The 26,485-nt window shown below is 41.4% G+C and overlaps 1 protein-coding gene across 7 annotated transcripts in view; it reads left to right on the forward strand.

The window, feature by feature from the left end:
• Positions 1-2,028: 2,028 nt before the first annotated feature.
• GK (glycerol kinase) overlaps positions 2,029-26,485 on the forward strand; it is a 69,236-nt gene continuing 44,779 nt past the window's right edge. For 6 of the 7 annotated variants that reach the window (XM_028482635.2, XM_028482636.1, XM_007108471.3 and 3 more), the window contains exons 1-4: positions 2,040-2,255; positions 13,214-13,287; positions 15,438-15,544; positions 22,798-22,875. In XM_028482635.2, coding sequence (XP_028338436.1) covers positions 2,178-2,255; positions 13,214-13,287; positions 15,438-15,544; positions 22,798-22,875 — 337 coding nt within the window. In that variant the 5' untranslated portion in view covers positions 2,040-2,177. Of the gene's footprint in view, positions 2,256-13,213; positions 13,288-15,437; positions 15,545-22,797; positions 22,876-26,485 lie in introns of all 7 variants that reach the window. The other variant, XM_007108470.1, reaches the window with a different exon arrangement.

The following is a 26,485-nucleotide window of genomic DNA, read 5'->3' on the forward strand; positions in this document are numbered from 1 at the left end:
GGGATTTTTTTTTCTTTTAATGGATCAAGGTGGTAGGATTGGTGGCTTTTTTTTAAACTTTTTTAAAATAAATTTATTTATTTTTAAAATTTTTGGCTGCATTGGGTCTTCGTTGCTGCGCGGGGGCTTTCTCTAGTTGTGGAGCATGGGCTTCTTACTGCGGTGGCCTCTCTTGTTGCGGAGCACAGGCTCTAGGCACACGGGCTTCAGTAGTTGCGGTACGGGGGCTCAGTAGTGGTGGCTCGCGGGCTGTAGAGCGCAGGCTCAGTAGTTGTGGTGCACGGGCTTAGTTGCTCCGCAGCATGTGGGATCTTCCCGGACCAGGGCTCAAACCCATGTCCCCTGCATTGGCAGGCGGATTCTTAACCACTGCGCCACCAGGGAAGCCTGGTGGCTTTCTTTTTACTGCCTGTTAGCGTCAAGGAAATCCTTATCTATTTCAGTCAATTAAGTTTTTCAGGGTGTTTAGGGGCAAGTTAGCCTAGTTCCTTTACATGTGCCTGTATGCCTGTCTGTGTCTCTTCCTCTTCCAGGAAATTCAGAAATACTGATTCATCTGCACTCCTATCCTAAAGCAAGCCAGTTTATCAGTAGTTACCAAGTCCAGCATCTCTACAAGTAGGCCTCATCTGGAACACTAGAATTCGATTTCTAGATAGAGTATAGGAAAATTTGCTTCCAGAGCAAGAGTTGTAAAACTATAAACACAGAGATGAATAAGTGAGGTGGTGTAGAGGAAGGCGAGAGGGGGGAAAAATAGAAATGATGTTCCAGAACCGTGAGAGATTGGGGAAATGGGGTGGAAAAAAATGCGAGCGTGGCAATAGTACAATGCTTTTGAAATTGATTGAGCATGCTGATTTACAAAATCAATTTAGTGATTTTTCAACCAGCATTTTTTAAAAAATGATATGCAATAGAATAAAAAAGATACAGAATGCATAGCATTGAAGGATAAATATTGTTTTGGAAACATTTAAAATATATGTAAAAATATATAAAATGTATTTATATATATGTAACTATATAAATTATAAATAAATGCGCGCCCGCGCGCGCGCGCGCTCACACCCCCCCCCCCCGCCCCCAACACACACACACGTCGGCACACAGGCCTGGGGTTGTTTTGTAAGCTATTTCTCACATTGGGTCTCGGTCCAGAGTTTGAAAACTCCCGGAACATAGGATCTAAAAGAATCCAGCAAGGTAAATTCAAGGTCAAATAAGCAGGACTCTTTTTCTCCTTTTGCTGTCCACATCATTTACCGGAGGGAGAGGAAAAGGGCCTGTGAGGGAGGGGACACCAGACTGAGGTCAAGCGAGGAGCAAGGGCGCATCAGGACAGGGAGGAACCCGGCGACTTCGTTCCGGATAGTCTACTGATGACCCCAGGAGGTTGATTTTGAGCGCTTCCCTTAAACGCTAAACCGAAAGAACTTCCTCGTTCATTATCCCTGAAAAGCCTCCAAAGGCGAAGGATTCACGCTGCTCCTGAAGGTGACACTACATAGGGTCAGCCCCAGTAGAGGGGATTATTCTTTTCTTGGACGAGGAACCGGGAAGTGGGCGGGGCGTGCGAAGCGCGGGAAGGCCCGGTAGGGTCGGTCCAAAGAGTGACTCACGTCTTGCTCTGCACAGCCCACCAGAGGAACAAGCAGTTCTGCCCTTTGGGACCCATCCGCGAGCGGAAGCCCCAGGGCGCTGGTAGGGTTGTGCCCTTTCCGCGGGCCAGAGACGCTCCCTGACCGTGGGCACCACCTGCCTCAGCCGCGGCCCTGCAGCAGGCCGGCTTGGCCGCCTGGTCGCCGGGCCCACGTGACCTGCCGCGCGGGCCACCGCCTCCGCCGCGCCCAGGCCCCGCCCCCGTGACGTCTAGCTACCTCAGATTGTCTGAATGTTCCTTCTCTTTCTGCTTTCGGTAATTGGTCGTCCAGGCAGACAGCGCCCCCCCTCCGCCCCGCCCCCGGAATCGTGGGGAACGCTGGTGGGGGCGGGGCCTGGGCTGGAGGGGCGGGGTGAGAAGGCTACGCGCCGGTAAAGGGGCCGCCCGAGCGCGGTCCGAGCCATCTACTGCTGCCGGCCACCCGGCCCTCCCGACTCGCCGCCCGCCCCTTCCCCGCCCGCCGCCGTCACCAGGGAAACGGGCCGCGACCGCCCGCCGACCCCAAGCTGGTTTCATGGCAGCCGCGAAGAAAGCAGTTTTGGGGCCGTTGGTGGGAGCAGTGGACCAGGGCACCAGCTCGACGCGCTTTTTGGTGAGCCCGGGGTGCCCCTGAGGAGGTGATGAACCGGGGCGGGAGCCTTGGAACGCCGGGGCTGGGTGTCGCGTCCCCATCCCGTTCTTCCCACGGCTCGGGGCCCCGGCCGCCAGGCAAGAGGAAGGAGGCCAAGAGCCCCGGAGCGGGACTTGCCACGCTGGAGCTGCCCCGCCCGGGCCTGGGGGAACGCGGCCTCTCGCGACCCCCGCGGCTGAGCTGAGCAGCCCTGGCCTTGAAGGAGGAACAGGGCCGCCTTCTAATGGGGGGACTCCTCCCCCGAAGGGAGCTAGGACTCGTCGAGCGTCAGTGCAGAGCAGCCCGCCTGCAGCCAGGGACAGGTGGCCACATTGACCGCTGCTGCAGTCTTCCCCAGAAGCATTTGGCCTGCCGGGGGCAGGACGTCCTTGGATGGGGGAAGCTGTGTCACGGCTGTGGTAGCCTAACAGCGTCGTTTGGAGCGGTGGAACGAATATAGTATTAGCGTGATGATGCCTTGTCATTCTCTCCCACAGACATTGCAGAAGGTAGAATGCTAAGGCGGGGGGGGGCAGGGCGGCGAGTGGCAGAGCACATTAGGAAAAAGTCACACTACACTGCTTTTACCAGAATCTTTATTTAATTTCGAAGATTCGTAAACTTCAGTTCTGATACTTTGCCCATTACAAAGATGACTGTCCTCTGCGCTTCACAGCGTAAAGCGGCAGGGAAATTCTATTTCTCTTTTTATTTACCATGTCTGACAGCAGAGTTTTGCCATAATGGAGTGCTATTTAAGTGACTTTCTGCTGAATAATTTGTTTTGGGCATTTAGGAAACTTGCTCTTAAAGTGATCTAGCACTGACTTCAGTAAGATAATTTAAAAGTAATTTAAAAAAACTATTGTTGTTTAAGAGCCCGTGCTTTCAGTGGACATTTGACTAATCTGGCAAGTTGATGTAAATACTTAATGACTACTTAGCTCCTCCTTCACTTCTTTGTCTCAAATCATGTTTTTATGTATTATTTAGTATGTATATATACTGTATGTATACATTGTACATACAGTATATATATTTTTTCAGTGCTCTGTTTAGTTGACCACTTGATCAAAACCTGCATTTGTACCTTCATTTTTTTTTTTTTTTTTAGTGAGTGGGGTTTTTTTAAAATTAATTTATTTATTTATTTTTGGCTGTGTTGGGTCTTCGTTTCTGTGCGAGGGCTTTCTCCAGTTGTGGCAAGCGGGGGCCACTCTTCATCGCGGTGTGCGGGCGCGGAGCACAGGCTCCAGACGCGCAGGCTCAGTAGTTGTGGCTCACGGGCCCAGTTGCTCCGCGGCATGTGGGATCTTCCCAGACCAGGGCTCGAACCCGTGTCCCCTGCATTGGCAGGCAGACTCTCAACCACTGTGCCACCAGGGAAGCCCCTGTACCTTCATTTTGATACTTGTCTCTCTTGTCTAAAGTCAAAAGCCTTCAGTCCAGTTTTAGCTTGGTTCTTATTTAATGACTTACCCTGGTTTGAGCTGCCAAGACATAATTCTACCGTCTCTTACATTGTTTACCTTCTGATCACCCAGGGCAGGTTTCACTATCTTATTTTCATATAAGTGTCTATAAAGTAATCCTGAATCATAAGTAAGAAACTTAGCCTAACTGGATTTGATTAATAAAATACACAATCATCACTACCATCTTCCCAAATTAAGAAAGACCATTAAGACAGTGCACTAACTGTGGGTTGAGTTTTGAAGCCATATTCAAGAATTGCCCACACAAATGCCTGCAGGGGCCAGGCAGGTAGAGGGAAGAGGGCAGACTGGAGAGCAGACTCAGGCTAAGGGGAAACCTATAGCTGCCAGGCAGGAACACTAGCCCCGTGCTGCCAAATCTTCAAATTCTTTAAGAAAAGCTGGTAGTCTATAGAGTTTTCAGTGACAACTTCCTGCTCTTAAATGTTGGCAACTAGTTCCTAATGGATTCTAGGGGCCAAACCAAACATGGCAGTTGTTCTCAAGTTTATGCAGCCTTTGCCCTCTATGAAAGTGGGTAAAATATTTCATAACTCTGTAGGCTGCCTTTTTAGTTACCAGCTTGACTGTTCCTTTCTTCCTTTTGACCTTTCACTGTTGCTGTCCATATAGCCCAGCAATCTTCTTTATCTACTGCAGGTTGTTCCTGGTCCCTCAGATTTTGTTGCCCAAGAGGCATCTTTCTGCATTGGTGGGGAAGGAATGAGAACTTCGTATCATCACAATCAGTTGTTCAGTGTCATGAGCCTTTAAAAAGTTGGGTGCTGTTTACTGTGGCTTGATCTCAGTGAGTAAGCTAAGGTGCACCTTCAGAAGGTTCCCGTCCTGCTTATAGAATGATGTTTAAAAGTTGATCAATAAAGTTTCCTGCTGCTTGAGAAACAACTATGCAAGAAAGCTTCAGAGGTAGATAAAAGACTACCTGTGTGAAGGGATCCTGTGTGAAGTAGAGAAGAACTTGGGAATGGTTTAGAAAGGGGTTTTTTTTCCCTTGGTTATGGAAAGAGGTTTGCCAAAATACTCTCTACAAGATACAGATAATAGATTTGCTGAATAAGTGCTTCAGTCACAAGGTGATTCCCAGGAGTTGTTCTAGTCATATTGTTCCACGTTGTAATTATGACTCAAAAATATTTGCTTACCCTCTCAGGAAAGAATACAGCAGATAAGAACTGTCATAAGGAAGCTTATAGAGTGAAAGGTATTAAAATAATTTCCTGACCATTATTCATTGAATTGTCATATCTCATTCAACATTCACAAGACCAATAACCTTGCTAAGTTTTCTTTTCCCTTTTTCTATGCCAGCTATATTGGCTTTCTCCCATAAGGGACACAAGATTTCTTTATTCATGTTCTTTCATCCAAGGGAAATGCCTCCTCCCTGTGAAAGTTTCCCATATCTGCTTCTTGAAATTGTGCTCTAGCTCCAAATTTTACTCCAAATTTTACCTCCAAATTGTACTCTACTTCCAAATTGTACTCAACTGCCATCTCTTGGTAGAAGTCTTCCTCAGACCCTTAGTCAGAATTTCTCCCCCTTCCTATAGCATTCTTTTTTATCTGTTAATAGCTCTTAGCACCTACTTCGTGTCATTGTATACCTGCTGTACTTGAAAGCAGGAACCTCCTTTTTAAGACTTGTTCATCTTTGTATTCCTTAAAATATCTTGGTCAACATGACAAATGAACACCTGTTTTATCTACAGGAGCACTTTATACATATTTGTTGAATAGATTTTTATAGGTCAACTGAATTTTAAATCTGGTTTTCTTTTTTATCTTGTCAAAAAATGTTAAAACTCTCTTGACTTAGGTATGTTTGATTACTTAATTTCTTCTCTTTTAGTAGTAGACCTGCAATTTTAGAACATGTTCGTTTCTTCCTCTAGTTGTCAAAGACTTAAATCTTGGGACCCTATGCATATGTTTTGTACCAAAGGAAAATTTCCAACTTGTCTGATAGGAAAGTGAACTGGGCTTGGCATGTGTTTACCCAGATTGCAGAGTAGGAACTTCTTGGAAAGAGAATTAGTGTGAGGAGCCATTTCTTCGTAAGACAAAAGCTTCAGCTTAAACAGTCAACTTCCTTCTTTAATTTGGTAACTTTATTTTTTCCCCATTAAGTTGACTGTTAAAAAAAAAACCCAAAAAAAGGAAAACAAAGGCTTAGAATGTGTTGTGACTTGAAATGTGTCAGGCACTGCATTGAGGACTTTTCCAGCATTATCTCATTTAATCCTCATAACAAATATGATGTAGGTAGTATTATTAAGCTCCTTTACCCAGATGATTAGACCGTGCTAAAGAGTGTGCCCAAGGTTACAGAGTAATGTGGAACTGGGATTCAAGTCCAGGTCTGTCACAGTCAGAAGCCTATCCTCCTCACACCTCCTGCCTTAGGCTCCCGAGCTACCCGAGTACAGTCAAACCTCGGTATCTAGGAGACTGGTTCCAGGACCTCCATGGATACTAAAATCCTAGGATGCTCATGTCCCTTATATAATAAAATGGTGCATTATTTGCATAAAACCTCTGCACATCCTTCCATATACTTCAAATCATCTCTAGATTACTTAAACCTAACACAGTGTAAATGCTATGTAAGTAGTTGTAAGTACAATGTAGATGCTATGTAAATAGTTGCTAGGCCCAGGGCAAATTCAAGTTTGGCTTTTAGGAACTTTCTGGAATTTTTTTAAAAAATATTTTTGATCTGTGGCTGGTCGAATCTACAGAAACGGAACCGTGGATATGGAGGGCTGACTGCACTGTGAAGGCTGAAGATGGGAGGCTGGGGAAGGCCATTTACCAGTTCTGATTATGGTCACAGATGAATCTTCACCAAGAAAAACATACTTACACACAGGTTTCACAATATGTAAAAAAATGTTGCCTTTGAAAAAGTACTGCTGGTTTGGATCATCTTGTGGCTCAGATTAAGCGGGGCCTGGGCAGGGCTTAGGTGTAGTCACCGTGGAGAATGGTTGCGTAACCATTTTGTTCCAATAGCCAGCATCTATGAAGAATGACTTGAATTGTAGCTCCATGCTTATTTTGGCAGGAAACATTGCCTTGACCCCAGTTGTCTCATCATACTTAGAGATCTCAAGATTAAGGGATAGATTTCCGCTTTCTTTCTTTCATTTATGTATCCAACACATAAGTATTAGGCACCAATTAAGGGCCAGGAACTAATGAACAGTAAATTTGGTAAAACTAATTTGGCTCATAGCTCGAATGAGGCCCCTCTTATAATAAATGTAACTGTGATTCTTTTGTGTTCCCCCCCACACACAACTCAGTTGGTTAGTTTTCTTCCCCATCACATTACAGACATGGCAAGAACATGTTCTCATCAGAGAGCTGCCACCCTCTCTTGTCCTCTTGTCTCATAAGCATAAATGTTTAGAGCCTTCAGTTCTGAGTTCCTTGAGGGGCAGAATGGTGTCTTTTCCCCCCCCTCTCCAAAGCCTAATACAGCATCTGGCGTCTGGTCGGTGCTCATTACATGAATAGACAACAGCAGAGAGAGGCCTCCAGGGCTTGATGTGTTGACTAGAACTCTTGGACTGAAAGACTAGAAAGGGAGAACTTGCGGGGTCTTGGAAAAAGTTGAATTTGGCAACCATAGCTATGTTAGATGTATGAATATGCTATTTAATATAATTTCCTTTTTTAAGAAAAATATAATGCCATTTGCTGTGTTTACTTCTGTGGCTTGTTGGAAGATGCCATCATGCCTTCTGTGGTCAAGTCTGCAATGTAACATGTTTGTAGCTAGTATTTTTATTTTAGGTCCTGCAAATTTACATAGTATTTTAGAGACGGAGTTTATATTCCTGAAAAATGTCTCATCACACAGTAAAGTTGAGTGTGGCATGAGTAGGCTAGTGGGGAAACCATGTGGGGAGGGAAGTGAATGCATGTTTATGATGGGATGGCTGAGTTAGTCATAGGGTGAGTGAGGCAAGCGTGAAAGACAGTTACTTAGTAAGGACTGCATTTCGTCTTCATCTCTCCACTACTCCCCTTCTGCTGAGACAGAAGGCATGCGTTGTTTCAGAAAGTCCTTTTAAAACAATTTTTATAGAAGTAATTTTCCTTGTTTCTTCAGCTTTTTAACTGTCCCCCTCTTCCAAATCTGGAATTGACCATGATGTAGGCACAATGGTAAATATAGAGCTAATGACTTCTAATTCTAATTCTCCTCTTATAATAGAAGTAGTAATAGTAGCAGTAGTAGTAATAATAATAATAAGTAGCGTAGTAGTAGTAGCAGCAGTAGTGGTAACATCTTTTGGGTTTATGCTATGCGCCTGCACTGTGCGAATTCCTTTCCTATGTGAAGTTGTTTCTTCAGTTTTTAATTGCCCTCCCCCACCAAAAAGAAAATCTGGAACTGAGACAGGATTGGGGCTTAGAGATGAATACAGAACTGGTGATTTTTTAAAAATTTTATTTATTTTATTTATTTTATTTATTTTATTTTTGGCTGTGTTGGGTCTTCGCTGCTGCGCGGGCTTTCTCTAGTTGCGTCGAGCGGGGGCTACTCTTCGTTGCGGTGCACAGGCTTCTCATTGCGGTGGCTTCTCTTGTTGTGGAGCACGGGCTCTAGGTGTGTGGGCTTCAGTAGTTGTGGCACACGGCCTCAGTAGTTGTGGCTCGCGGGCTCTAGAGCGCAGGCTCAGTAGTTGTGACACCCGGGCTTAGTTGCTCCGCAGCATGTGGGATCTTCCCAGAGCAGGGCTCGAACCCGTGTCCCCTGCATTGGCAGGTGGATTCTTAACCCCTGTGCCACCAGGGAAGCCCACTGGTGATTTTTTGAATCCTGACTCTTATCACCTATCTGCTGTGCTGGTGGTAGTAGTAATAATAGGAACAGTAATAAAAATAGTACCAGTTGTAGCCACAACAGTAATGGTAACATCTTTTGGATACATGCTATGTGCCTGCCCTCTACGAAATACTTTTCATACATTTTTTTTAAATTATATTCTATATATTTTCGATGTTTTAAATGAAAAAATTTAAAACACACTGAAAAGTAAAAAGACAAACGTAATGAATGGCTGTGAATCCATCACCCAGATTTAACAATTATTCATACTTGTCATATTTTCTTAATGTAGTTTTTTGGTGAAGTTAAACCTGGAGTCAGCTATTTTTCCAAATATTTCTCCAAGTTTTCCTTTAGTGATTAACCATATTTAGAGATGAAACTCTGAGTTCTCGTGTTGGTCATTGTCACAGAGATGTCACTGTTTCTAGGCTCTTTCAGGGGACAGATTTTAAAAGCCTCAGTTCATATTGATATTTCCAGTTCTAATTAACTTTACAGTTCACTTAACTTCTTTCATTTTATATTTATTCCCTCTTGCACTGAAAAATCTTGGTTCCTGACAATATTAGCATACATTATTTTATTTAATCCTTTTACAGATGGAAAAGTCCAGGCTTAGAGAAGTTACAGTCAAACAGCTGACATGGGCAGGGCTGGGCTTGACCCCCAGCCCCAGCTCTCCGAGGCCCATGCTCTTTGCCTCCATGTTACACCAAGCATAACGTTCTCAACTGCCTTTTCTGGCCCACATGAAATTCTAAGGCTGGATCTCTTTTTTTTTAATTGACATATAGTTGATATATAACGTGGTATAAGTTTAAGGTGTCCACCATGTTGTTTGATACATTTGTATATTGCAATACGGTTACCACCGTAGCATTATCCACGAGGCTCTACCATGTCACATAAGTATCATTTATTTTTTGTGGTGGAAATAATTAAGATCTACTCCCTTAGCAACTTTGAAGTTTATGATACATTACCATTGACTATAATCACTCTGCTGTGCATTAGCTCTCCCGGACTTATTTATCTACTAGTTCCAAGTTTGTACCCTTAATGGATCTCTTTCTTTAAGCTTATGACCTAAAACATAAGCAATTGACTACTGGGTGTCTCCACTTCTGTGCCGAGTTACACCTCAAACACACGTTATCTAAAATGAAACTCTGCTGTGCATTAGCTCTCCCGGACTTATTTATCTACTAGTTCCAAGTTTGTACCCTTAATGGATCTCTTTCTTTAAGCTTATGACCTAAAACATAAGCAATTGACTACTGGGTGTCTCCACTTCTGTGCCGAGTTACACCTCAAACACATTGCAACACATTTGCAATCTCCTTACCCCCTTCTGTACCCTTACTACTTCTCCTAACCCTACCCTTGTCTTGTAAACACTGCCTACTCTAACTTGTAACCTGTAACCTGTCATCCTTGAGTATTCCTCCTTTTTTGTCACTCCTCCCCATCCAAGCCCTTGACGCATCTATTTGCTTATACCTCCTAAACTGAATCTCTCTCAGCACTGCACTTCGTTCAGTCCCCACTGTTGCTGGCCTCCAAGTGGAGCCCTCCAGATGTCTTACCTGGATCACTGCAGACACATCTGCAGCTGCTCTCCCTGCCTCAGCCTAGCTTCCCCACCATTCCCAGTCCCACTCGGACTCCCTTGTATTCAACCTTAAGTCTTAGCCTGGAAGTTACCTCTTCTGAGATCCCTTCTCTGGCCCCACCAGTCTGGGTTGGATGTCCTACCTCCTCGTTGTAGCATAGGCGGCCCTGTGTTAGAAAACTCCTTTGTATTCACTGCCACTTAATGAATGAAAAAGTCCTAATTAGTATCGGTCTGATTTTGTACTGGAAAAGCTCTGCATTGGTATTTAGAAAACCTAGAGTTTAGCCCTGTTTTGTCAGTATTATCCGATCTCTTGGAGCTGCCTTTGCAAATAAGAGAGCATTCCATTAGGGCCACGTGTTTCAGTGTGTGTTGTCATTTTGTTTTTTGCCTTGGAACTCCATTGTTAAGCTCTCTTCTGGAAGCTGAAGTCAATAAAATGTGAAATCTAAGGGAGGGCGTGGTCCAGAGGCTCAGCAGAGCTCCCTGTCCTTCCCTCTCAGCTTCTGAAGGGTCCTAGAGATAAGGGCAGCACACTTTGAAAACACTGGCCCAGAGGAACTCTAGGATCTCTTCTAGATCCCATAGACTCTTGTGTCTTAAAGTATTTCTTTAAATTAGATTTCTTAAAGAGAGTTTTCTGTTCTGTGCCATTGTGCGTCTGAAGTTTTAACTAATTGTTAAATTAGGTGAATTTCAAACTTGAAAAGGGAGAAGAAGATGAGGAGCATTTATAATTCTGGGGTGTTTCTCCCTTGCCATCTAATGATTTTTAGACAAATCACCGTGCTAGACCTTTTATAAAGCAAACTCTATAGCCACTGCCATCTTTCATAGACAAGGGCTTTTGAAATCTACTTGAAAAGAACGGACTAGCGCTCTCGCTACTTGGCGGTGTGTTCTCATATGGAGTGTCTCTCATACTCTCCAGCCATAGAGTCTTATGGAAACATCATTAGCCTGCTTTGTATACTTGTCCGTCTGCAGACAAATGGATAATCAGGAGGCTTCATTACAGTTCCTCACATGAACCTAGATATATGAGAAAAGCAGTACTCCACAACTTCACTGTCCAATATGACAGCCACTAGGTGCAGGTGGCTATTGATCACTTTAAATGTGGTTAGTCTGAATTGAGGTGGACCCTAAGTATAAAATCTATACCAGATCTCAAAGACTTAGTACTAAAAGAGCGAAAGATCTAATTAATTTTATATTGTTCACCTGTTGAAATAATTTTAGATATATTGGTTTAAATAAAATGTTATTGAAATTAATTTCACCTGGTTTTTTTGTGTTTTGGGGGGCTTCATTGGGTCTTTGTTGCTGCGCATGGGCTTTCTCTAGTTGCAGCGAGCGGGGGGCTACTCTTCATTGCGGTGCACGGGCTTCTCATTGCGGTGGCTTCTCTTGTTGTGGAGCACGGGCTCTAGGCCTGCAAGCTTCAGTAGTTGTGGCTCATGGGCTCTAGGTGCACAGGCTTCAGTAGTTGCGGCACGCGGGCTCAGTGATGGCTTGTGGGCTCTAGAGTGCAGGCTCGGTAGTTGTGGCGCTCGGGCTTAGTTGCTCCGTGGTATGTGGGATCTTCCCGGACCAGGGCTCGAACCCGTGTCTCCTGCATTGGCAGGCGGATTCTTAACCACTGCACCACCAGGGAAGTCCCCGTTTTCCATTTTATTTAATAATTTTTTCCTAATAAGTACCTGATAGACCACAGTTTTTTAGATATTCAACAAATATTTATTGATTATCAAACCCTATGCCAGGCACTATTCTAGGCCCTAGAGATGGTTCAGCAAATAAAATGGGACAATTGGAGTGGACATCCTAGAGACCTACCCAATGCTAAGTTGTAAATCACTGGGCTATTACATGGGCTTCAGCCAAGTGCCTTTTATTTATGATGTATCAAGTTAACCTTTGCCCTGTAAGATATTTTATCTCCTCAAAGGACTTGAGAATTTGCCTTCTTGCTTTCATTATGTTTATTACTTCCTCCCCCAAAAATTATGTGTGTTGGTGGGGAGGGAGGGGAGCAGCAACCCGACCCACTGTGTGGTTTTCCCTTATTGCTTTCTTTCTTAGTCTGCATTCAGCAAGTACTTTTCTCCCACAGGAAACCTAGGCCTGGAAACACTTTCTTAATTGGATGTGACTTTACTGCTGCAATTATAGTGATTTTGGAAGTTAGTTTTAATTAAAATATGAATCCTTACTCTGAAAGACTAAGTAATTTGATACTTAAATATAGGTACACCCAGGTGAGAAATAAATATATTTGAAAAAAAGATTGCTAAGTTTTTAAGAAGTGTTGTTTTAGTGGTTTTAAATTTGTGGAGGCTTGTACTGCACTTCTTCTTTGGTAGCTTTCATTCATTGGTTTTAATGATTTATCATCAAGGGTCAGCAATTCATGACAAGCATGTCACAGAGAGCACTCAGCTTGATGCCACGGTACTCTTCTCCCCCTGCTGATATGGCTCTACTTACCTCTCCTAAGAGCTAGATGCATTGTTACACTTCCCTTCAAAGGAATTTACACAGTATACTTTCCTGCCTGGGCATCTGTTGACTCCTGTCTCCACATCCAAGGTGGATGCAGAATGGAACCTTGTACTATCACTATCAGCATTTGGCCAGCTGTCTTTTATTTTTGGTTTTCCTATTCTCTAAAAGAAATCCATACTATTAATTGGTTGATGTATTAAATTTTCTACACCTGGAACCATTTGTTTTAAAGAATGAGGAATTGCCTCTTTAGCTTTATCTTTAATAGATTTTCATTTATCTAAAGAGAAGTTATTATTTCTTAAGCTACCTTATAACTTACATGATTCTATCTGAAGAGAAAGTAGACTATCTTGTAAGGCATTTCATCTGAAATGATTTTTCTATCAGTGAATAAGAACTTCAGTTGTTGAATAACTTTTAAACATCTTTGCTCTCTACCTGCATTCTTACCCTAATATTGCAATATATTTTTCAGGTTTTCAATTCAAAAACGGCCGAACTACTTAGTCATCATCAAGTGGAAATAAAACAAGAATTTCCAAGAGAAGGGTATGTTTCCTAATTTAATATGTAAAGGTACATCATGTTTATTAGTCCATCTCACCCCACCTGCCCTGTGCTTTTGTAAAGTAAACTTAACCAAACACCCTCCTGAGAAGACATGAGGGATAGGTATTAGTCAAAAAAAGAAGCAGTAACTTGGAAGCTCAGCAAAAACATGTGGATGATTGATGGCTTAGGAATTCAGTGACAAAAGGAAGCGATAATAAAGTAATAAAGCAAAGGAGTATTAGATATCAGAAATTCCACGTTGACTTTGAAATCATTTAGTTCTGTGTCTCCATCATTGCCAAACTGCTGCTTTGCTGATTTGCATGTAAGGGTTTTTTCATTAAATAAAGATATGTTTTAATAAAAACATTCATATATCTTATCATCTAATACTAAAATCATCCTTTTGGGGAATAATGTTCATATATAGTAATTGTGATATTACTACTTATATATATGTATTATATAGTACATATACTATACAGTATTTTATTTAAAATTTGATATTTATAATACAACCACTTTGAAAAACTGTGTGACAGTTTCTTATAAAATTAATCATACATCTGCAGCATTCCACTCTTAGGAATTTATCCAAGAGAAATGAAAACATATGCCTATAGAAAGACTTATCTACATGAATGTTTATAGTAGCTTTGTTCATACTAGCCCAAACTGGAAACCCCTCAAATGTCTGCCATCAGTAGAACGCTAGCAGTGAAATACTGTTTGACAGTTTTTCAAAAGTGACCTGAAACATGCAATGACATGGTTGAATCTCTTTGATATCCTGGAAAGTGAAAAAAGCTGGCCACAAAAGAATACATCCTGCATGGCTCTATCTGAAATTCAAGAAGAGGCTAAACTAATTAGGATGATGGAAATCCGAAAAGTAGTTGCCTGTGGAGTGTGTGATTGACTTGAAAGAGACATGAAAGAACTTTTCTTGAGCAATGGAAATATTCTATATCTTGACTGGGGTGCTGGTTAGATTGGTATATACATTTGTTAAAACTCAACAAATTGTGCACTTTCAATCTGTTCATTTCATCATAAAATTTACTTCAATTTAAGAAAGAGAGGGAAAACAGTGTCTTACCAAATTTTCCGTTAAAAATTTCCCCCTGTGTTTTAGAGAATTCCTTTGTTTAATAATAAAAGCTATTGATATGTTAGCGTTAGAATGACCGTCCACAGGCCTGATCCCAGTGCAATTTAGAGAGAGAAGAGCTAGACTTGGGGGGAGAAAAATTAGAAATATGTGGAAGGAGATTGGGTTTTGGAAAAAGAGAATTTAGAGATAGAACTCAATGCTCAGGAGAGCCAGGCAGACCTGAGGAAGGCAGAGAAGAAAGGCATTTGGAATTCCCTTGCTACTTCCAAATTCTGGCGTAGGATTCTTTTAACTTGTGTCATTTCTACTATTGCGTAGAAAAAGTATGCCATTTGTTTCTCCCAGGTATTCTTCCTTTTCATTTATTATGAGCCATTCATCCTTCTGAGGTCCTTGTACCTTAACCACAATTGCACTGGGATTGGGTCTGAAAACTGGGACCAATCACTTGTCTACATGAAATAGTTATTGGAAGTAATGTAAATTTTTTCCCTAAATTCTAACAAAACGTTTTAGGAAATAAAATGACAAAAGAGATTAGTATACTTATTTGACTTCTTAGAATTTGTTTTGCTTCATAAATAAATAAATACACAAATATATAAGTAAGTAAATTAGGAAATCAATGTATCAAAAGAATAATATCTATAGTCTGTTTAAAAATGACTGATGACTAGTGAAACATAAAGATAGTATATCAGAATTCATCACACCCACAGAATGTAAAGAACTGGGGAACCAGTTTCTTATTGGATTTGAAAAATAATTTTAAAATAGGTAGAACATTTGCTATTTGTGGCCTGGTATTACTTAACCTCCTTTCAAATGATTAATTACTATATGAAGAATAACAAAAATGTAAAGTAAATGGGCTCTTCTTTAAATCATTTCTTTAGAATATTGGATATGCTTTGCTTATCTGATTTTCTTTGATTCGTGCAGCCACTCCCTCATAAGTGAACATCTCTAGAGAAATAAATTATATCTGTCTTGCTCTCTTGTGGACTAACCAAATACATTCTTTTGTTTGAAGATGGGTGGAGCAGGACCCTAAGGAAATTCTGCATTCTGTCTATGAGTGTATAGAGAAAACGTGTGAGAAACTTGGACAGCTCAATATTGATATTTCTAACATAAAAGGTATTTTTAATATTTTACTCTATATATGATTATCTCAATTAAATTCATTCATTCAGCACCTACGTGAGTGCCCATGCAGTGGCAAGCATTTCTTTGAGAACTGAGGATACAACAATAAACAGGAAGATTAGGGCCCTGTTCTCATGAAGCTTTTATTTTGGTGGGGGTGAGACCAACAATAAGAGCAGATAAGTACCAGCTAATTTCAGATGCAGATAAGTTCCATACAGAAAGTAAAACCCAGTGATATGCTAGAGTGTGCATAGAGAGGCTTCCTTTAGATTGGAAGGCCAGAGAAGTCCTCTCTGAGGAGGTGACACTTCTGCTGTGGTGTCAAAGGCCAAAAGGGGCCAGCCATGCAAATATCTGGGGGGAAAATGTTTGAGGAAAAGAAAGCAGCACATGCAAAGGGCCTGAGGTGGGAATAATTTTGGCCCATTCCTGGATCAGAAAGAAGGCCAGCATGTCAAAAATACAGTGGAAGAAGGGTGACAGGTGAGGTTGGGTGGGTAAGGGGTTTCAGAAGGAACTGAAATCTGAGAAATGGATGGGGCCTTGTCGGCCACAGTTAGGAGTTTGGATGTTATTCTTAGTATCACAGGGAGCCATGAGAAGACTTTAAGGAAGGCCATAGGGGATGACAGGATCTGACTTGCAGTTTAAAAACAACTTCCTGACTGCTGTATGGAACAGTGTGGAGAGTGAACAGTAAAGGCATAAGTATGGACACAAGGAGACCAGTGTGGAGGCCGCCGTGGAAGTCCCGAGAGAGAGGACGATGACTTGATTGACACTGGTAGCAGTGGAGGTGGGGAGACAGGGCTGGAACTTGCTGATGGATTGGATATCAGGGTAGCAGAGAGAGTAGTGGGGTGGGGGGAAGAGATGGGTCACAGATGAGGCTTGGGGTTTTTGCTGGAGCTCCTGGATGGATAGGGATGCCCTTTACTGAGGAGAGAAAGACTAGAATAAGGAACAGCTTGGGGAGGGGGGAGGTTGTTTGAAATCAAAGCACTTCACTTTTGAAATCTCCCTTAACTAATTGTCCGAGAGTGTTAGGTTATTACAAGTATCTCCCTTTAATTCCTAGTAGTTTTAATGGAATATCTACCTGAGTTTGACTTTGCATCATTCATAAGGGAGAAAAAAAATAACCCAGTCATCTAAAATTGATATGCTACTAGTGTAAAGGGTGGAAGCATAATGCGGTAATTGCCATCTCCTTAGAGTTTAAATTTTTCAAGTTCACCATTCAAGGGCTACTTTTTTTTTTCTTTCTTAGGTAGTTTGGCTCTAGATAGGGGGAACCATCAGTTGTTGGTGCTTGGTTCCTGAATTCATGTCATCTTGGCTCTGAAATTTACCAGCACTCCTGAGTTGAAACATTGATTTTTTTCAGACTTTCCCTTATTTGTATAAATAAAACTCACTTTAAAAAGGCTAAGTATAATCAAAACCAGTCATTCAGCAAACTCAGAGTACCTACAATGTGCTAGGTGTGCTAGGGAAACAGTGGAGCACAAATAGGGTCGTGCCGCTGTCCAATGGGGGAAACATGTTAATCCAATCACAGATTAATGGAAAATTGTAACAGTGATATTTCTGTTACTGCAGATTTTTAAAAGAAATACCTATGTACGATTTGATATTTTGTTAACAGTTTTTTAATATCCTACCTTCATTTTATCCCTACATCTAAGTGAAGTACTTCAAACTTAGAGTTGCATTCACCAAGTTTTAGATGAGTCCTGTGTCAAAGTGATTGTTGGTCAATTTCCTTGAACTGTCCTCACAGCTTTCATGGTCTAAACAGTGTACACATGTAAGAGGCATTCGGTAGCATACTTTGTTGTCGAAATATCCATTACCAGTGATGTAAATAATCTAGGTGGCGGAATGCCATGTTCAGGATGTTCCAGAGCCACTGGCCATGATTTTGACCTCATTCTACCTCCCTTTCAGGTAAGGTAGGCTGCGGCATGTTGGCCTTCTGGACCCACTCAGGTGGCATTCTTTTTTCTCTTGTTTTTGTGGTGTTTGTGAAGATGACACATAACTCCAGTCCAGGTCACTTGTCTTCCACTTGCACTGTCTGTAAGAATACTGAGCACCCAGCTCTCTGCTCTACGCTCCTCTGTGTCTGGCCAGTGTGAAAGCCATACCTGAACCAAAGTGACCCAGCACTTCCTTCTCAACAACTACCAGCCTATGGCCAAGGAAGAGAACGTTCCACAAGCCCCTCCATACCAGGCCAGTCGTGTTAAAAACTTTTTTTCCCAGATAATTTATTGAATTGGCACTGTCAAGGGCCAAGCTTTTGCTTGCCTATGTAGAGCTCTAGGTCACAGAACCCTAATGCTGTAAAGGATCTTCCATCACTTAGACCTAGCTGCAAATGAGAGAACAGGGACCCTTTGCAGGTCGTGTAGCTATTTAGTGGTGGTATAACATGGTAGCACAACTGCCCTGTCTCCTGGTCCAGTGCTCTCTTTCCTGAGCCACACTGATAATAACCTCAAAAACCACTTGAGTTTTTGGTTCCAAAGTGGCAAAGAAATGAGTTTTTTCCAGCTAAAGGGTGATTCATTTATCATCTTACCTGGTAATCATCGAGTTCATCATAGCTGGTTGTATTTCTTTGGCAAACTCCAGTTTCATTGGTTTTAGTTGTCCTCATCTGCCAAAGTTTGATTTCAGGTCCCTATGAGCAATGTCTCCAAAATTAAAGTTCACTTTCCAGTTTAACAGCTCATGTGAGCCCAGGACAAGTAAATAGGCTGCTTCTTTCCATCTTGGCTTAGAGAGCTGGGCCGCTCTGTTTGCCTGTCACTGGACTGAAGGAAATACAAACTATAAAGAGTTACAATACCAGATAGTCTCATTCATCCTCCCTCATGAGATACAAGCAAAATACAACATACACCGTTACAAAGTTGAGAGCATCAGGTCCTCAGCGATTAGGTTAGATAGTAGTTCTCACACCCTTAGAGGACAGGGAAGCCCGCACACCCACTGCCTCGCCCTAGCCAACACATCCACCCACCTTTCCTTCGCCTCTGAGACTCGGCCTCTCAGAAAGGCACTCTTTGTCCTAAAGGGCTTCCCAGCAATGGCCACATCTCCCTTGCAAGTGGTATAACTTGCCACAATCACACGTCTGCCAGACATGGAAGCTTTCTGCCTCTTCCCAATGGCGCTTTTAGTAGTCCCAGAGCCTTCCTCTGGGGCTCATATTGTTTTGCTATGTGCGTTTATTGGGTTGTTGTTGTTGTTTTCTCCAGAAATGTGTTCCAATTAGAAATTATAATTTTATTTTTAAATAAGGGTGCATGTCATCTATAATTCTACCAAGACAACAATGATAACATTCTGGAGTATTTCCAAAGGCTTTTTTCTAAGTATATTTTCTTAACGGCGATTAACTTTTCACAGGCAATATTAAGCAAAATTTAACCAGATTTTGAATATAGCATTTAACTAGTTAATTGTACTAGTGACGCTCAGTTTTGAGAAAAAAAAAATCCCCTGAAAAAGAATGTATGGATGAAGCATGGACCCGCTAGATACGAGAGTAATGTGTTAGGTTTTATATTGTCCAGTGATTTTAGTATCTGTAGCTAAAAGACTTGCATGTCACGTTCATTTGCTCTTACGGTAGGTGAACTAGGGTGGAGGATTATAAAACCTAAACATGTTATTCTGAAAAAGAAGGAATTAAAATTAGGGACTATTAAGAGAAGCACATGTGCTGGGATTATCAGTCAGAAAAGTTTTCTTTAAGAAACATAGAAAAACATAGAGGATTTTAGGGTAAAAATGCCAAGAAATTAGCACAATTAGAAGTTCAGAAGTTCAGAGGCAATGCATAAGGCCTGTGTCGGGAGAAACCGGTACTAGACTTGTTTGTGGCTGGAAGAGAATCCTGAGAAGCTGGTTCACTGGACTTTGATTGTCTTCAAGAAAAGCAAATTTTGTTTGGCACGAAGGAACCAAATTAAGATAGAGGGGAAAGAAGAAGTGGTTAGAGTGAAACCTGTGACTAATGAATCAGATCGAAATAGCTCTAGATAATGTCCTGAATACCAGTTAGAATGAGCCAATAAAGAAAGGTAGCGTGAAGGGCATAGAATAGAAACTCCAGGATTGGGACTTCCCTGGTGGCGCAGTGGTTAAGAATCCGCCTGCCAATGCAGGGGACACGGGTTCGAGCCCTGGTCTGGGAAGATCCCACATGCCGCGGAGCAACTAAGCCCGTGTGCCACAGCTACTGAGCCCGAAGTACCACAACTACTGAAGCCCGTGCGCCTAGAGCCCGTGCTCCGCAACAAGAGAAGCCACCGCAGTGAGAAGCCTGCACACCGCCACGAAGAGTAGCCCCCGGTCGCCGCAACTAGAGAAAGCCCGCGGGCAGCAACGAAGACCCAACGCAGCCAAAAATAAATAAATAAATAAAATCAATTTATTAAAAAAAAAAAAAAAAGAAAAAAGAAACTCCAGGATTGCAACTAAGGAAGCAGCCAGCTAGTTAATGGGAAATTAATGCAGTGGGGAAGAGTAGGAGAGTTTAGTAGACCGTGAATTCATTGTGAGCCCTCATTGTAAAGTTGTCACATATCACGTTCACAATACTCCACCTTAACAACCATTGCCAAGGTCCCGCCGAGGTCTCTGGCCTCTGCTGTGCCCACAGTGCTGCTGGGGAATTCCTTTATGTGTCCCACTTAGCTCAGTCCCGTTCTTTGCAACTGGTACTCCAGTCTCTGTGTAACAATGATGACAATGAATGGCAGCAATAAGTGACATTTATGGAGTGGTTACTATGTCCCAGGCACTGTTTTAATATGCATTAACTTAGGTTTTCCTTTTTGTAACCCTGTAAGATGGGAACTTTTATCATCTCCATTTTACAGAAGATAAAACTGAGACCCAGGATCATGCTGCTAGGAAGCAGAGGAGTTGGAATTTGAACCCCAGCAGTCTGGCGTCAGAGCCTGAGCTCTATTGAATAGCACCCAAGCTTCACAGTCCCTGTTTTCACAGATAACCTTGTGCTCTACTTCACAGAGAAAGTTGAGGCTCTGGGGTCTAAATTCCTCAACTTCCTGTCCCAGTACTTAATGTCTGGATCTCTTGCTCCCTTCCCTCCAGCACAAGGGAAGCCATAGCCTTCCGCCTTACTGAGGCTCCTCCCTCCACCTGTGTATTAATCCCATCCCCTCCTGTCACTACAACAATCAGGACCGTGTCCCATTCATTTCCAGACCCCTTTCCCCCCACATTCTCCTTTCTCTTCCTTTATTCCTACAGACCTTTTGGCCTTCTATTTTTTAAAAACACCCCCAAATCTCTTCCTTTTACCCTATGCCTCTAGGTTTCCTGGTAGTAGAATCTCGTGCATCTTTATACCTCTAGAAAAGGTGTTAAATAAAGTAAGTATATTTGCGTTGGATAAAGATTATTTAGAACAAGGGTGCTGCTGGTCCCCTTCAGCTCTCTGTTGGTCAGAACATTCCTAGTATGTCTTATTCTGGGTGTACAGCTTGAGTAATTTGGACAGATAGTTGCATGTTCCTAGGAGAGGTGGTGAAGGGACTTTAAACCATGCCCTATGGAGGTGGGGCAGTGGAAGGAAATTGGACTGTTTAGCCTAGGCAGGGGAAGAGAAGTCTGGAGGGACAGAATGGCTGCTTCAAGTGCGAAAGACTGACATGTGGAAGAAGGATTCACCTTATTCTTTGTATCTCCAAAGAATGTAGCAAAGATCTATAGGTGGAAGCGATGAGGAAACAAATTCTTTTTATTTTATTTTATTTTTTTTTAATTTTTTTCGTGTGGTATGCGGGCCTCCCTCTGTTGTGGCCTCTCCCGTTGCGGAGCACAGGCTCCGGACGCGCTGGCGCAGCGGCCATGGCTCACGGGCCCAGCCGCTCCGCGGCATGTGGGATCCTCCCAGACCGGGGCGCGAACCCGGTTCCCCTGCATCGGCAGGCGGACGCGCAACCACTGCGCCACCAGGGAAGCCCAACAAATTCTTTTTAAATAGCAAAGCTGTACAGTAGAGATTTGTTTTCCTGGAGAGAGGTAGTGAGTATCTTGTCACTAGAAGTGCTGTCTGAATGGTCACGTAACAGGCAATTCCAGAGATTTGAACATAAGGTGGGTTGATTATATAGCCTTAAAGGTCTGTCCTAATCTTAAATTGTGGAAAAGCTCCATCCTTTAGCCCAGTGTGTGCGACTGCACAGTAGAATCACCTGGGGAGTATTAAGAAAAAAATACCAATGCTCAGATGCTACCCCAGGTTAGTTAAATCAGAAGATTTGGGTCAGGACCTGGGCACCGGTATTTTTTAAAAGCTCTGCAGTTGATTCTAATGTACAACCAAGTCTGAGAACCTCCAATTTAGCCAAATCAAGCCGAATTGAATAAGATGGTATGGAATAGTATTCTACTTATAGTAACTTACTGTAACTATAGCCCTTGAGTTGTATATAGGTTAGTATAATGTAATTGCCATCACATACTGTACTTATGCCTGATTGAAACTCTATGTCTTTTGTTTGTTTGTTTGTTTGTTTTGGTTGTGCTGGGTCTTAATTGCGGCATGCATGTGGGAACCAGTTCCCTGACCAGGGATCGAACCCAGATCCCCAGCATTGGGAGCGTGGAGTCTTAGCCACTCTGCCACCAGGGGAGTCCCTCAAATTCTATGTCTTGTAACATATTATTAAAATACATGAAGAAAACTGAATTTCTAACTAAGCATAATATGAGTTTGCCCAGCATGAAGGATTTTATCTGTGACTATTTTCTCAAAATACAGGCATGTGTGCACACACACACACACACACAGAGGGAAATTTCTTGTGGCAGTTAGTAAATAAACGAATGAGGTTATTGTTGGTCTCCTCAGCATGATAAATTGGGTATCGTAAATTTGGGAAGTTATTGCATTCCCTATTTATAAGGCAACCTGCAATTCTTTCATTTGGCTATTGATCTGGGTCCATGTCATGGTGTGCTGGTAGTGAAGCAGGAAGAAGTCTGTAGAAAGAAAAAGAAGCAGTTGACATTGGTGGTTCGCTTTTCCTGGGCCAGTCAAAGAAAATCAACTCAATACCACCACAGATGTTCCAAATGTTTTTTTTTTTCAAATTTTTATGTTTAGTTATGCCTGTAAAAAAAAAAAGTGAGAACTATCCTCAGATTTGTGTTTGTTTTTTAATCCTTTCTGTTTAACTTTCTCTTTAAAGCTATTGGTGTCAGTAACCAGAGGGAAACCACTGTAGTCTGGGACAAGTTAACTGGAGAGCCTCTCTACAATGCTGTGGGTAAGCTGTTGTGCATGGATGTCAAACTCAAGGCCTTTCTCCACTTGCAGGTGTTGTCATACTAAAACATCTGGCTAACAAAGCATGTAGTCATGTTCCCTGTAATCTCGTGGGTTGGGCTGAAGAGTCCTTTAAGAAATGAGTTGTTATATATTTACCATTTTCAGATAGTTATTCCCAATTTGAATTAACTCTTTCCTATGCTTGCCCCTTCCTGATAATTTGTACTATACAAATGAGTCAATGTTGCCAGAACTTTTTATAATCCCTGCTGTTTCTGACACCTGAAAGAGATCTCACCTCGTCCTCCCCTCAAAAATCAAGATTACAGATGTCCCAAGTCCCTTCTCTACCTTTCCATAAAGTACTTGTATACTTGTTCTTCCCATCTAAAAATCTGAATTGACTCTGTTGAGCTTATGAAGATAAAATGTCAAAATTTTAGCTCCTTCTGCTACAAACTTGGCTATTTCAACAGGGGTTCAAAAGCTCAACCTCAAATATACCACCATTAAATATCACATCTTATTAAATGTAAATAGCCATGGGTATATTTTAGCCTCACTCTTAGTAGCACATGACAGTTGAGCACTGAATGACACTGTCACTTGCTAAAAGGAAAGTTTTGTTCTAAATATACAGTCGCTAAAAGGCATTATTCTGTCACAAATAGCAAAGCACAATTTTTTTGTCAATAAAGTAACAGGTTGTGGGTTGGACAGTAGAGGCAGAAGTTGTCAGAGATGGGATGATTTATAGAGTGAGCTCTTTTTACTTTACAGTTACTTTAGTAATATATTTAGTTACTTTAGTATTGATTGGAAAAGAGTGATATTCAAGCAGAAAATATACTAACAAGGTGCCTTGTAAGAGTAGTGTGAATTCCTTTGGAAATAATCTTTATAAAAAATGAAGGTCTTTAATGTTATTGTGTTATAAGAAAGCATTTAGGGCTTCCCTGGTGGCGCAGTGGTTGCGCGTCCGCCTGCCGATGCAGGGGAACCGGGTTCGCGCCCCGGTCTGGAGGCCCGCATACCACAAAAAAAAAAAAAAAAAAGAAAGCATTTAGTATGTCTTCTGTATCTGTGATAAAAAATTCAAGACGCAAAAAAGGTCAAAGAATTGCAGCCAAAGGTTCTGTTACACAAAAGTACCTCTTTTAAAGCTTTATTTTGTTCTCATTCTCATGAGCAGCCCATTTTGAATATAAGCAGGATATTATAATTTTAATGGCTAGTATCTAGGAGAGTATTCTTTCACAGACCAATGTTAGCCAACTTCTTGTACTAGTTAAGGTTTTACTTTTTGTTTTCCCCCTCGTGAAAGGAAGGGCCTACTCACAGGAACCAGAAAGTTCCTGTTAAACTCTAAACTTTGAATTGTAAAAATGCAGCTTTGGACTTTGAGTTGTCATTTTAAAATAATGCAACTAGGTTAGTTGAAGTTATGCATAAGTGAAGGATTTCAGTAAATATTTTACCAGAAAAACTTTTTGAGATGTGCTTATTTACTCATTCCTTTTTCTTCTACAATTTTTAGTTTTCTATTTAAAAAATATCAGGCATTCAAAACAGAATGACTGAAAACCAAAAGAAACAACTGACATTAGAAGCAGACCAATAAGAAATCCTGATATTAGAGTTATCAGACTTTAAAATAACCATCATCTACATGTTCAAGGAATTCATTGAGATGAGTGATAATCTTAGCAAAGAAATGGAAATTTAAAGGTCGAAATTCTAGAACTGTATTAAACTCAGTTGATGAGTTTTACATTGTATTAGACACAGCTGAGTTAGTGAACTGGAAGGGAGATCAGAAGTAAATATCTAGACTGAAGCACAGAGAGACAAAGGTGTAGAAAATACAGAAAAGAATCTAAGAGAAATATGGGGTAAGGTAAGAAGGTCCAACATATTTGTAATTGGAAACCCAAAAGAAAAGGAAAGAGAGATAGACAATAAAAGTTTTTCAAAACTGTTGAAAGATATCACGCCACAAATTCAAGAAGCACTATGATTCCCCAGGCAAGATAAATACACATAAAGCCGTACACAAACATATGCTGAGACCTGAAGATAAAAAGAAGGATTTTAGAGTAGCCAGAGGATATGACCTTCAAGAGACCAACACTAAAACTTTCAGCTGATTTCCCAAAGAAACAGAGTACAATGGAATGAAATCTTTAAAGTGCTAAAAGACAATAACATGAACCTAGAATTCTACATTTAGTGAAAATATCCTTAAGAAATGAAGGTGAAATATAAAGGCAAAGACAAACAGAGACTTATAGGAATCATTACAAGCAAACCCCTACTAAAAGAAAAACTAAATAATGTTTTTCTGGTAGAAGGAAAAAAATGTTCTCAGGTGGAAATTTGGCAATGCAGGAAGGAATGCAGAGGCCTAGAAAGGGTAAATATGTAGATCAATCTAAATGAATTTTGACTGTATAAAGAAATAATGTACTGTGATATTCAAAATATATTAAAATTTTAAGTACTACATGGCAACAGTAGTACATGAAAGGAATATGGGGTAGATGAGGTTAAAGTGTCTTGTGGTCCCAGTATTGTCAAGGATGCATGTTGTAATCTCTAGGGTAGGCAGTAAAAGAGTGAATAATGTATAAGGCACAAGCTTATAAAGGGGGAAAATGGAATGACTGTAAAAAAGAAGCCAAGAAAGGAAAGAAAAAGGAGTAGAAACAGGAAGGAAGGACAAATAGAAAGCATTTATATCCAGACATGTAAGTAATTATATTAAAAAGGACAAGATTACTCTCTTCAGTAAAATCTAACAAAGGAGTTAATTGAGACTGCTAACAGCTAATGGGATTAGAGCGGTAAGAATGGAGAGACAACTTTGCCAGACCTTTCAGAAGAAAGATGCAGCTGGTATGTTTGGAAATTGAATAGGGCATGAAGATGAGGCAAAAATAAAACAGGGCTGCAAGATTTTTAGCCTGAGGGAACAGAAGGAAATTAAGTAATATTTAAAGAGTACCAACGTGGGAGAAAAATGGCTTTCTTTATCAGACAAGGTTAATATTGGACAAGGTTAATATTGGACTTGCAATCAAAGCTCATGTCTGGACAGTTAGAATTTGTAGCTCTGTTGTAAAGAGATTGTTCAAAATGTAGACTTAAAAGTTGCTAACTTAGGTAGTCTCAGTTTATTACAGAAGAATTCACCATAGGAATGAAGGTAAAATTAATTGATTCAACAGAAGTTTAGGTACCTTTCTGTAGACAGGTTCTGTGGACCCCTAGGCATATAGTGACAAACCAGGCAATCACCATGCTTGCCTTTGTGACACAGAGGCTAGGGATAGGAATTTGGAGGATAGACGAGTAAGGGGCATAGAAAAGGAGGACAGAAGAGTAATTAGCTGGGAAGAGAAGCCGCTAAGTAATGACAAGGGTAGATTCTACCTCCAATTTTATTCCATCTAGGAAAACACTAAGGTGTCATATCTCCGTGCAAGTTTTCAGTCGAGAATATCAATACAATATTAAATCTTTAGCAGCTTTATCTTAAAACAACACAAGGTGGGATTGATGGAAACAGAATCAGAGTTTTACATATCTTTGTCTTTGAGCTTCTTTGT

Source organism: Physeter macrocephalus, chromosome 21 (assembly GCF_002837175.3).
Source record: "Physeter macrocephalus isolate SW-GA chromosome 21, ASM283717v5, whole genome shotgun sequence".
In the NCBI taxonomy this organism is placed as follows: domain Eukaryota; kingdom Metazoa; phylum Chordata; class Mammalia; order Artiodactyla; family Physeteridae; genus Physeter; species Physeter macrocephalus.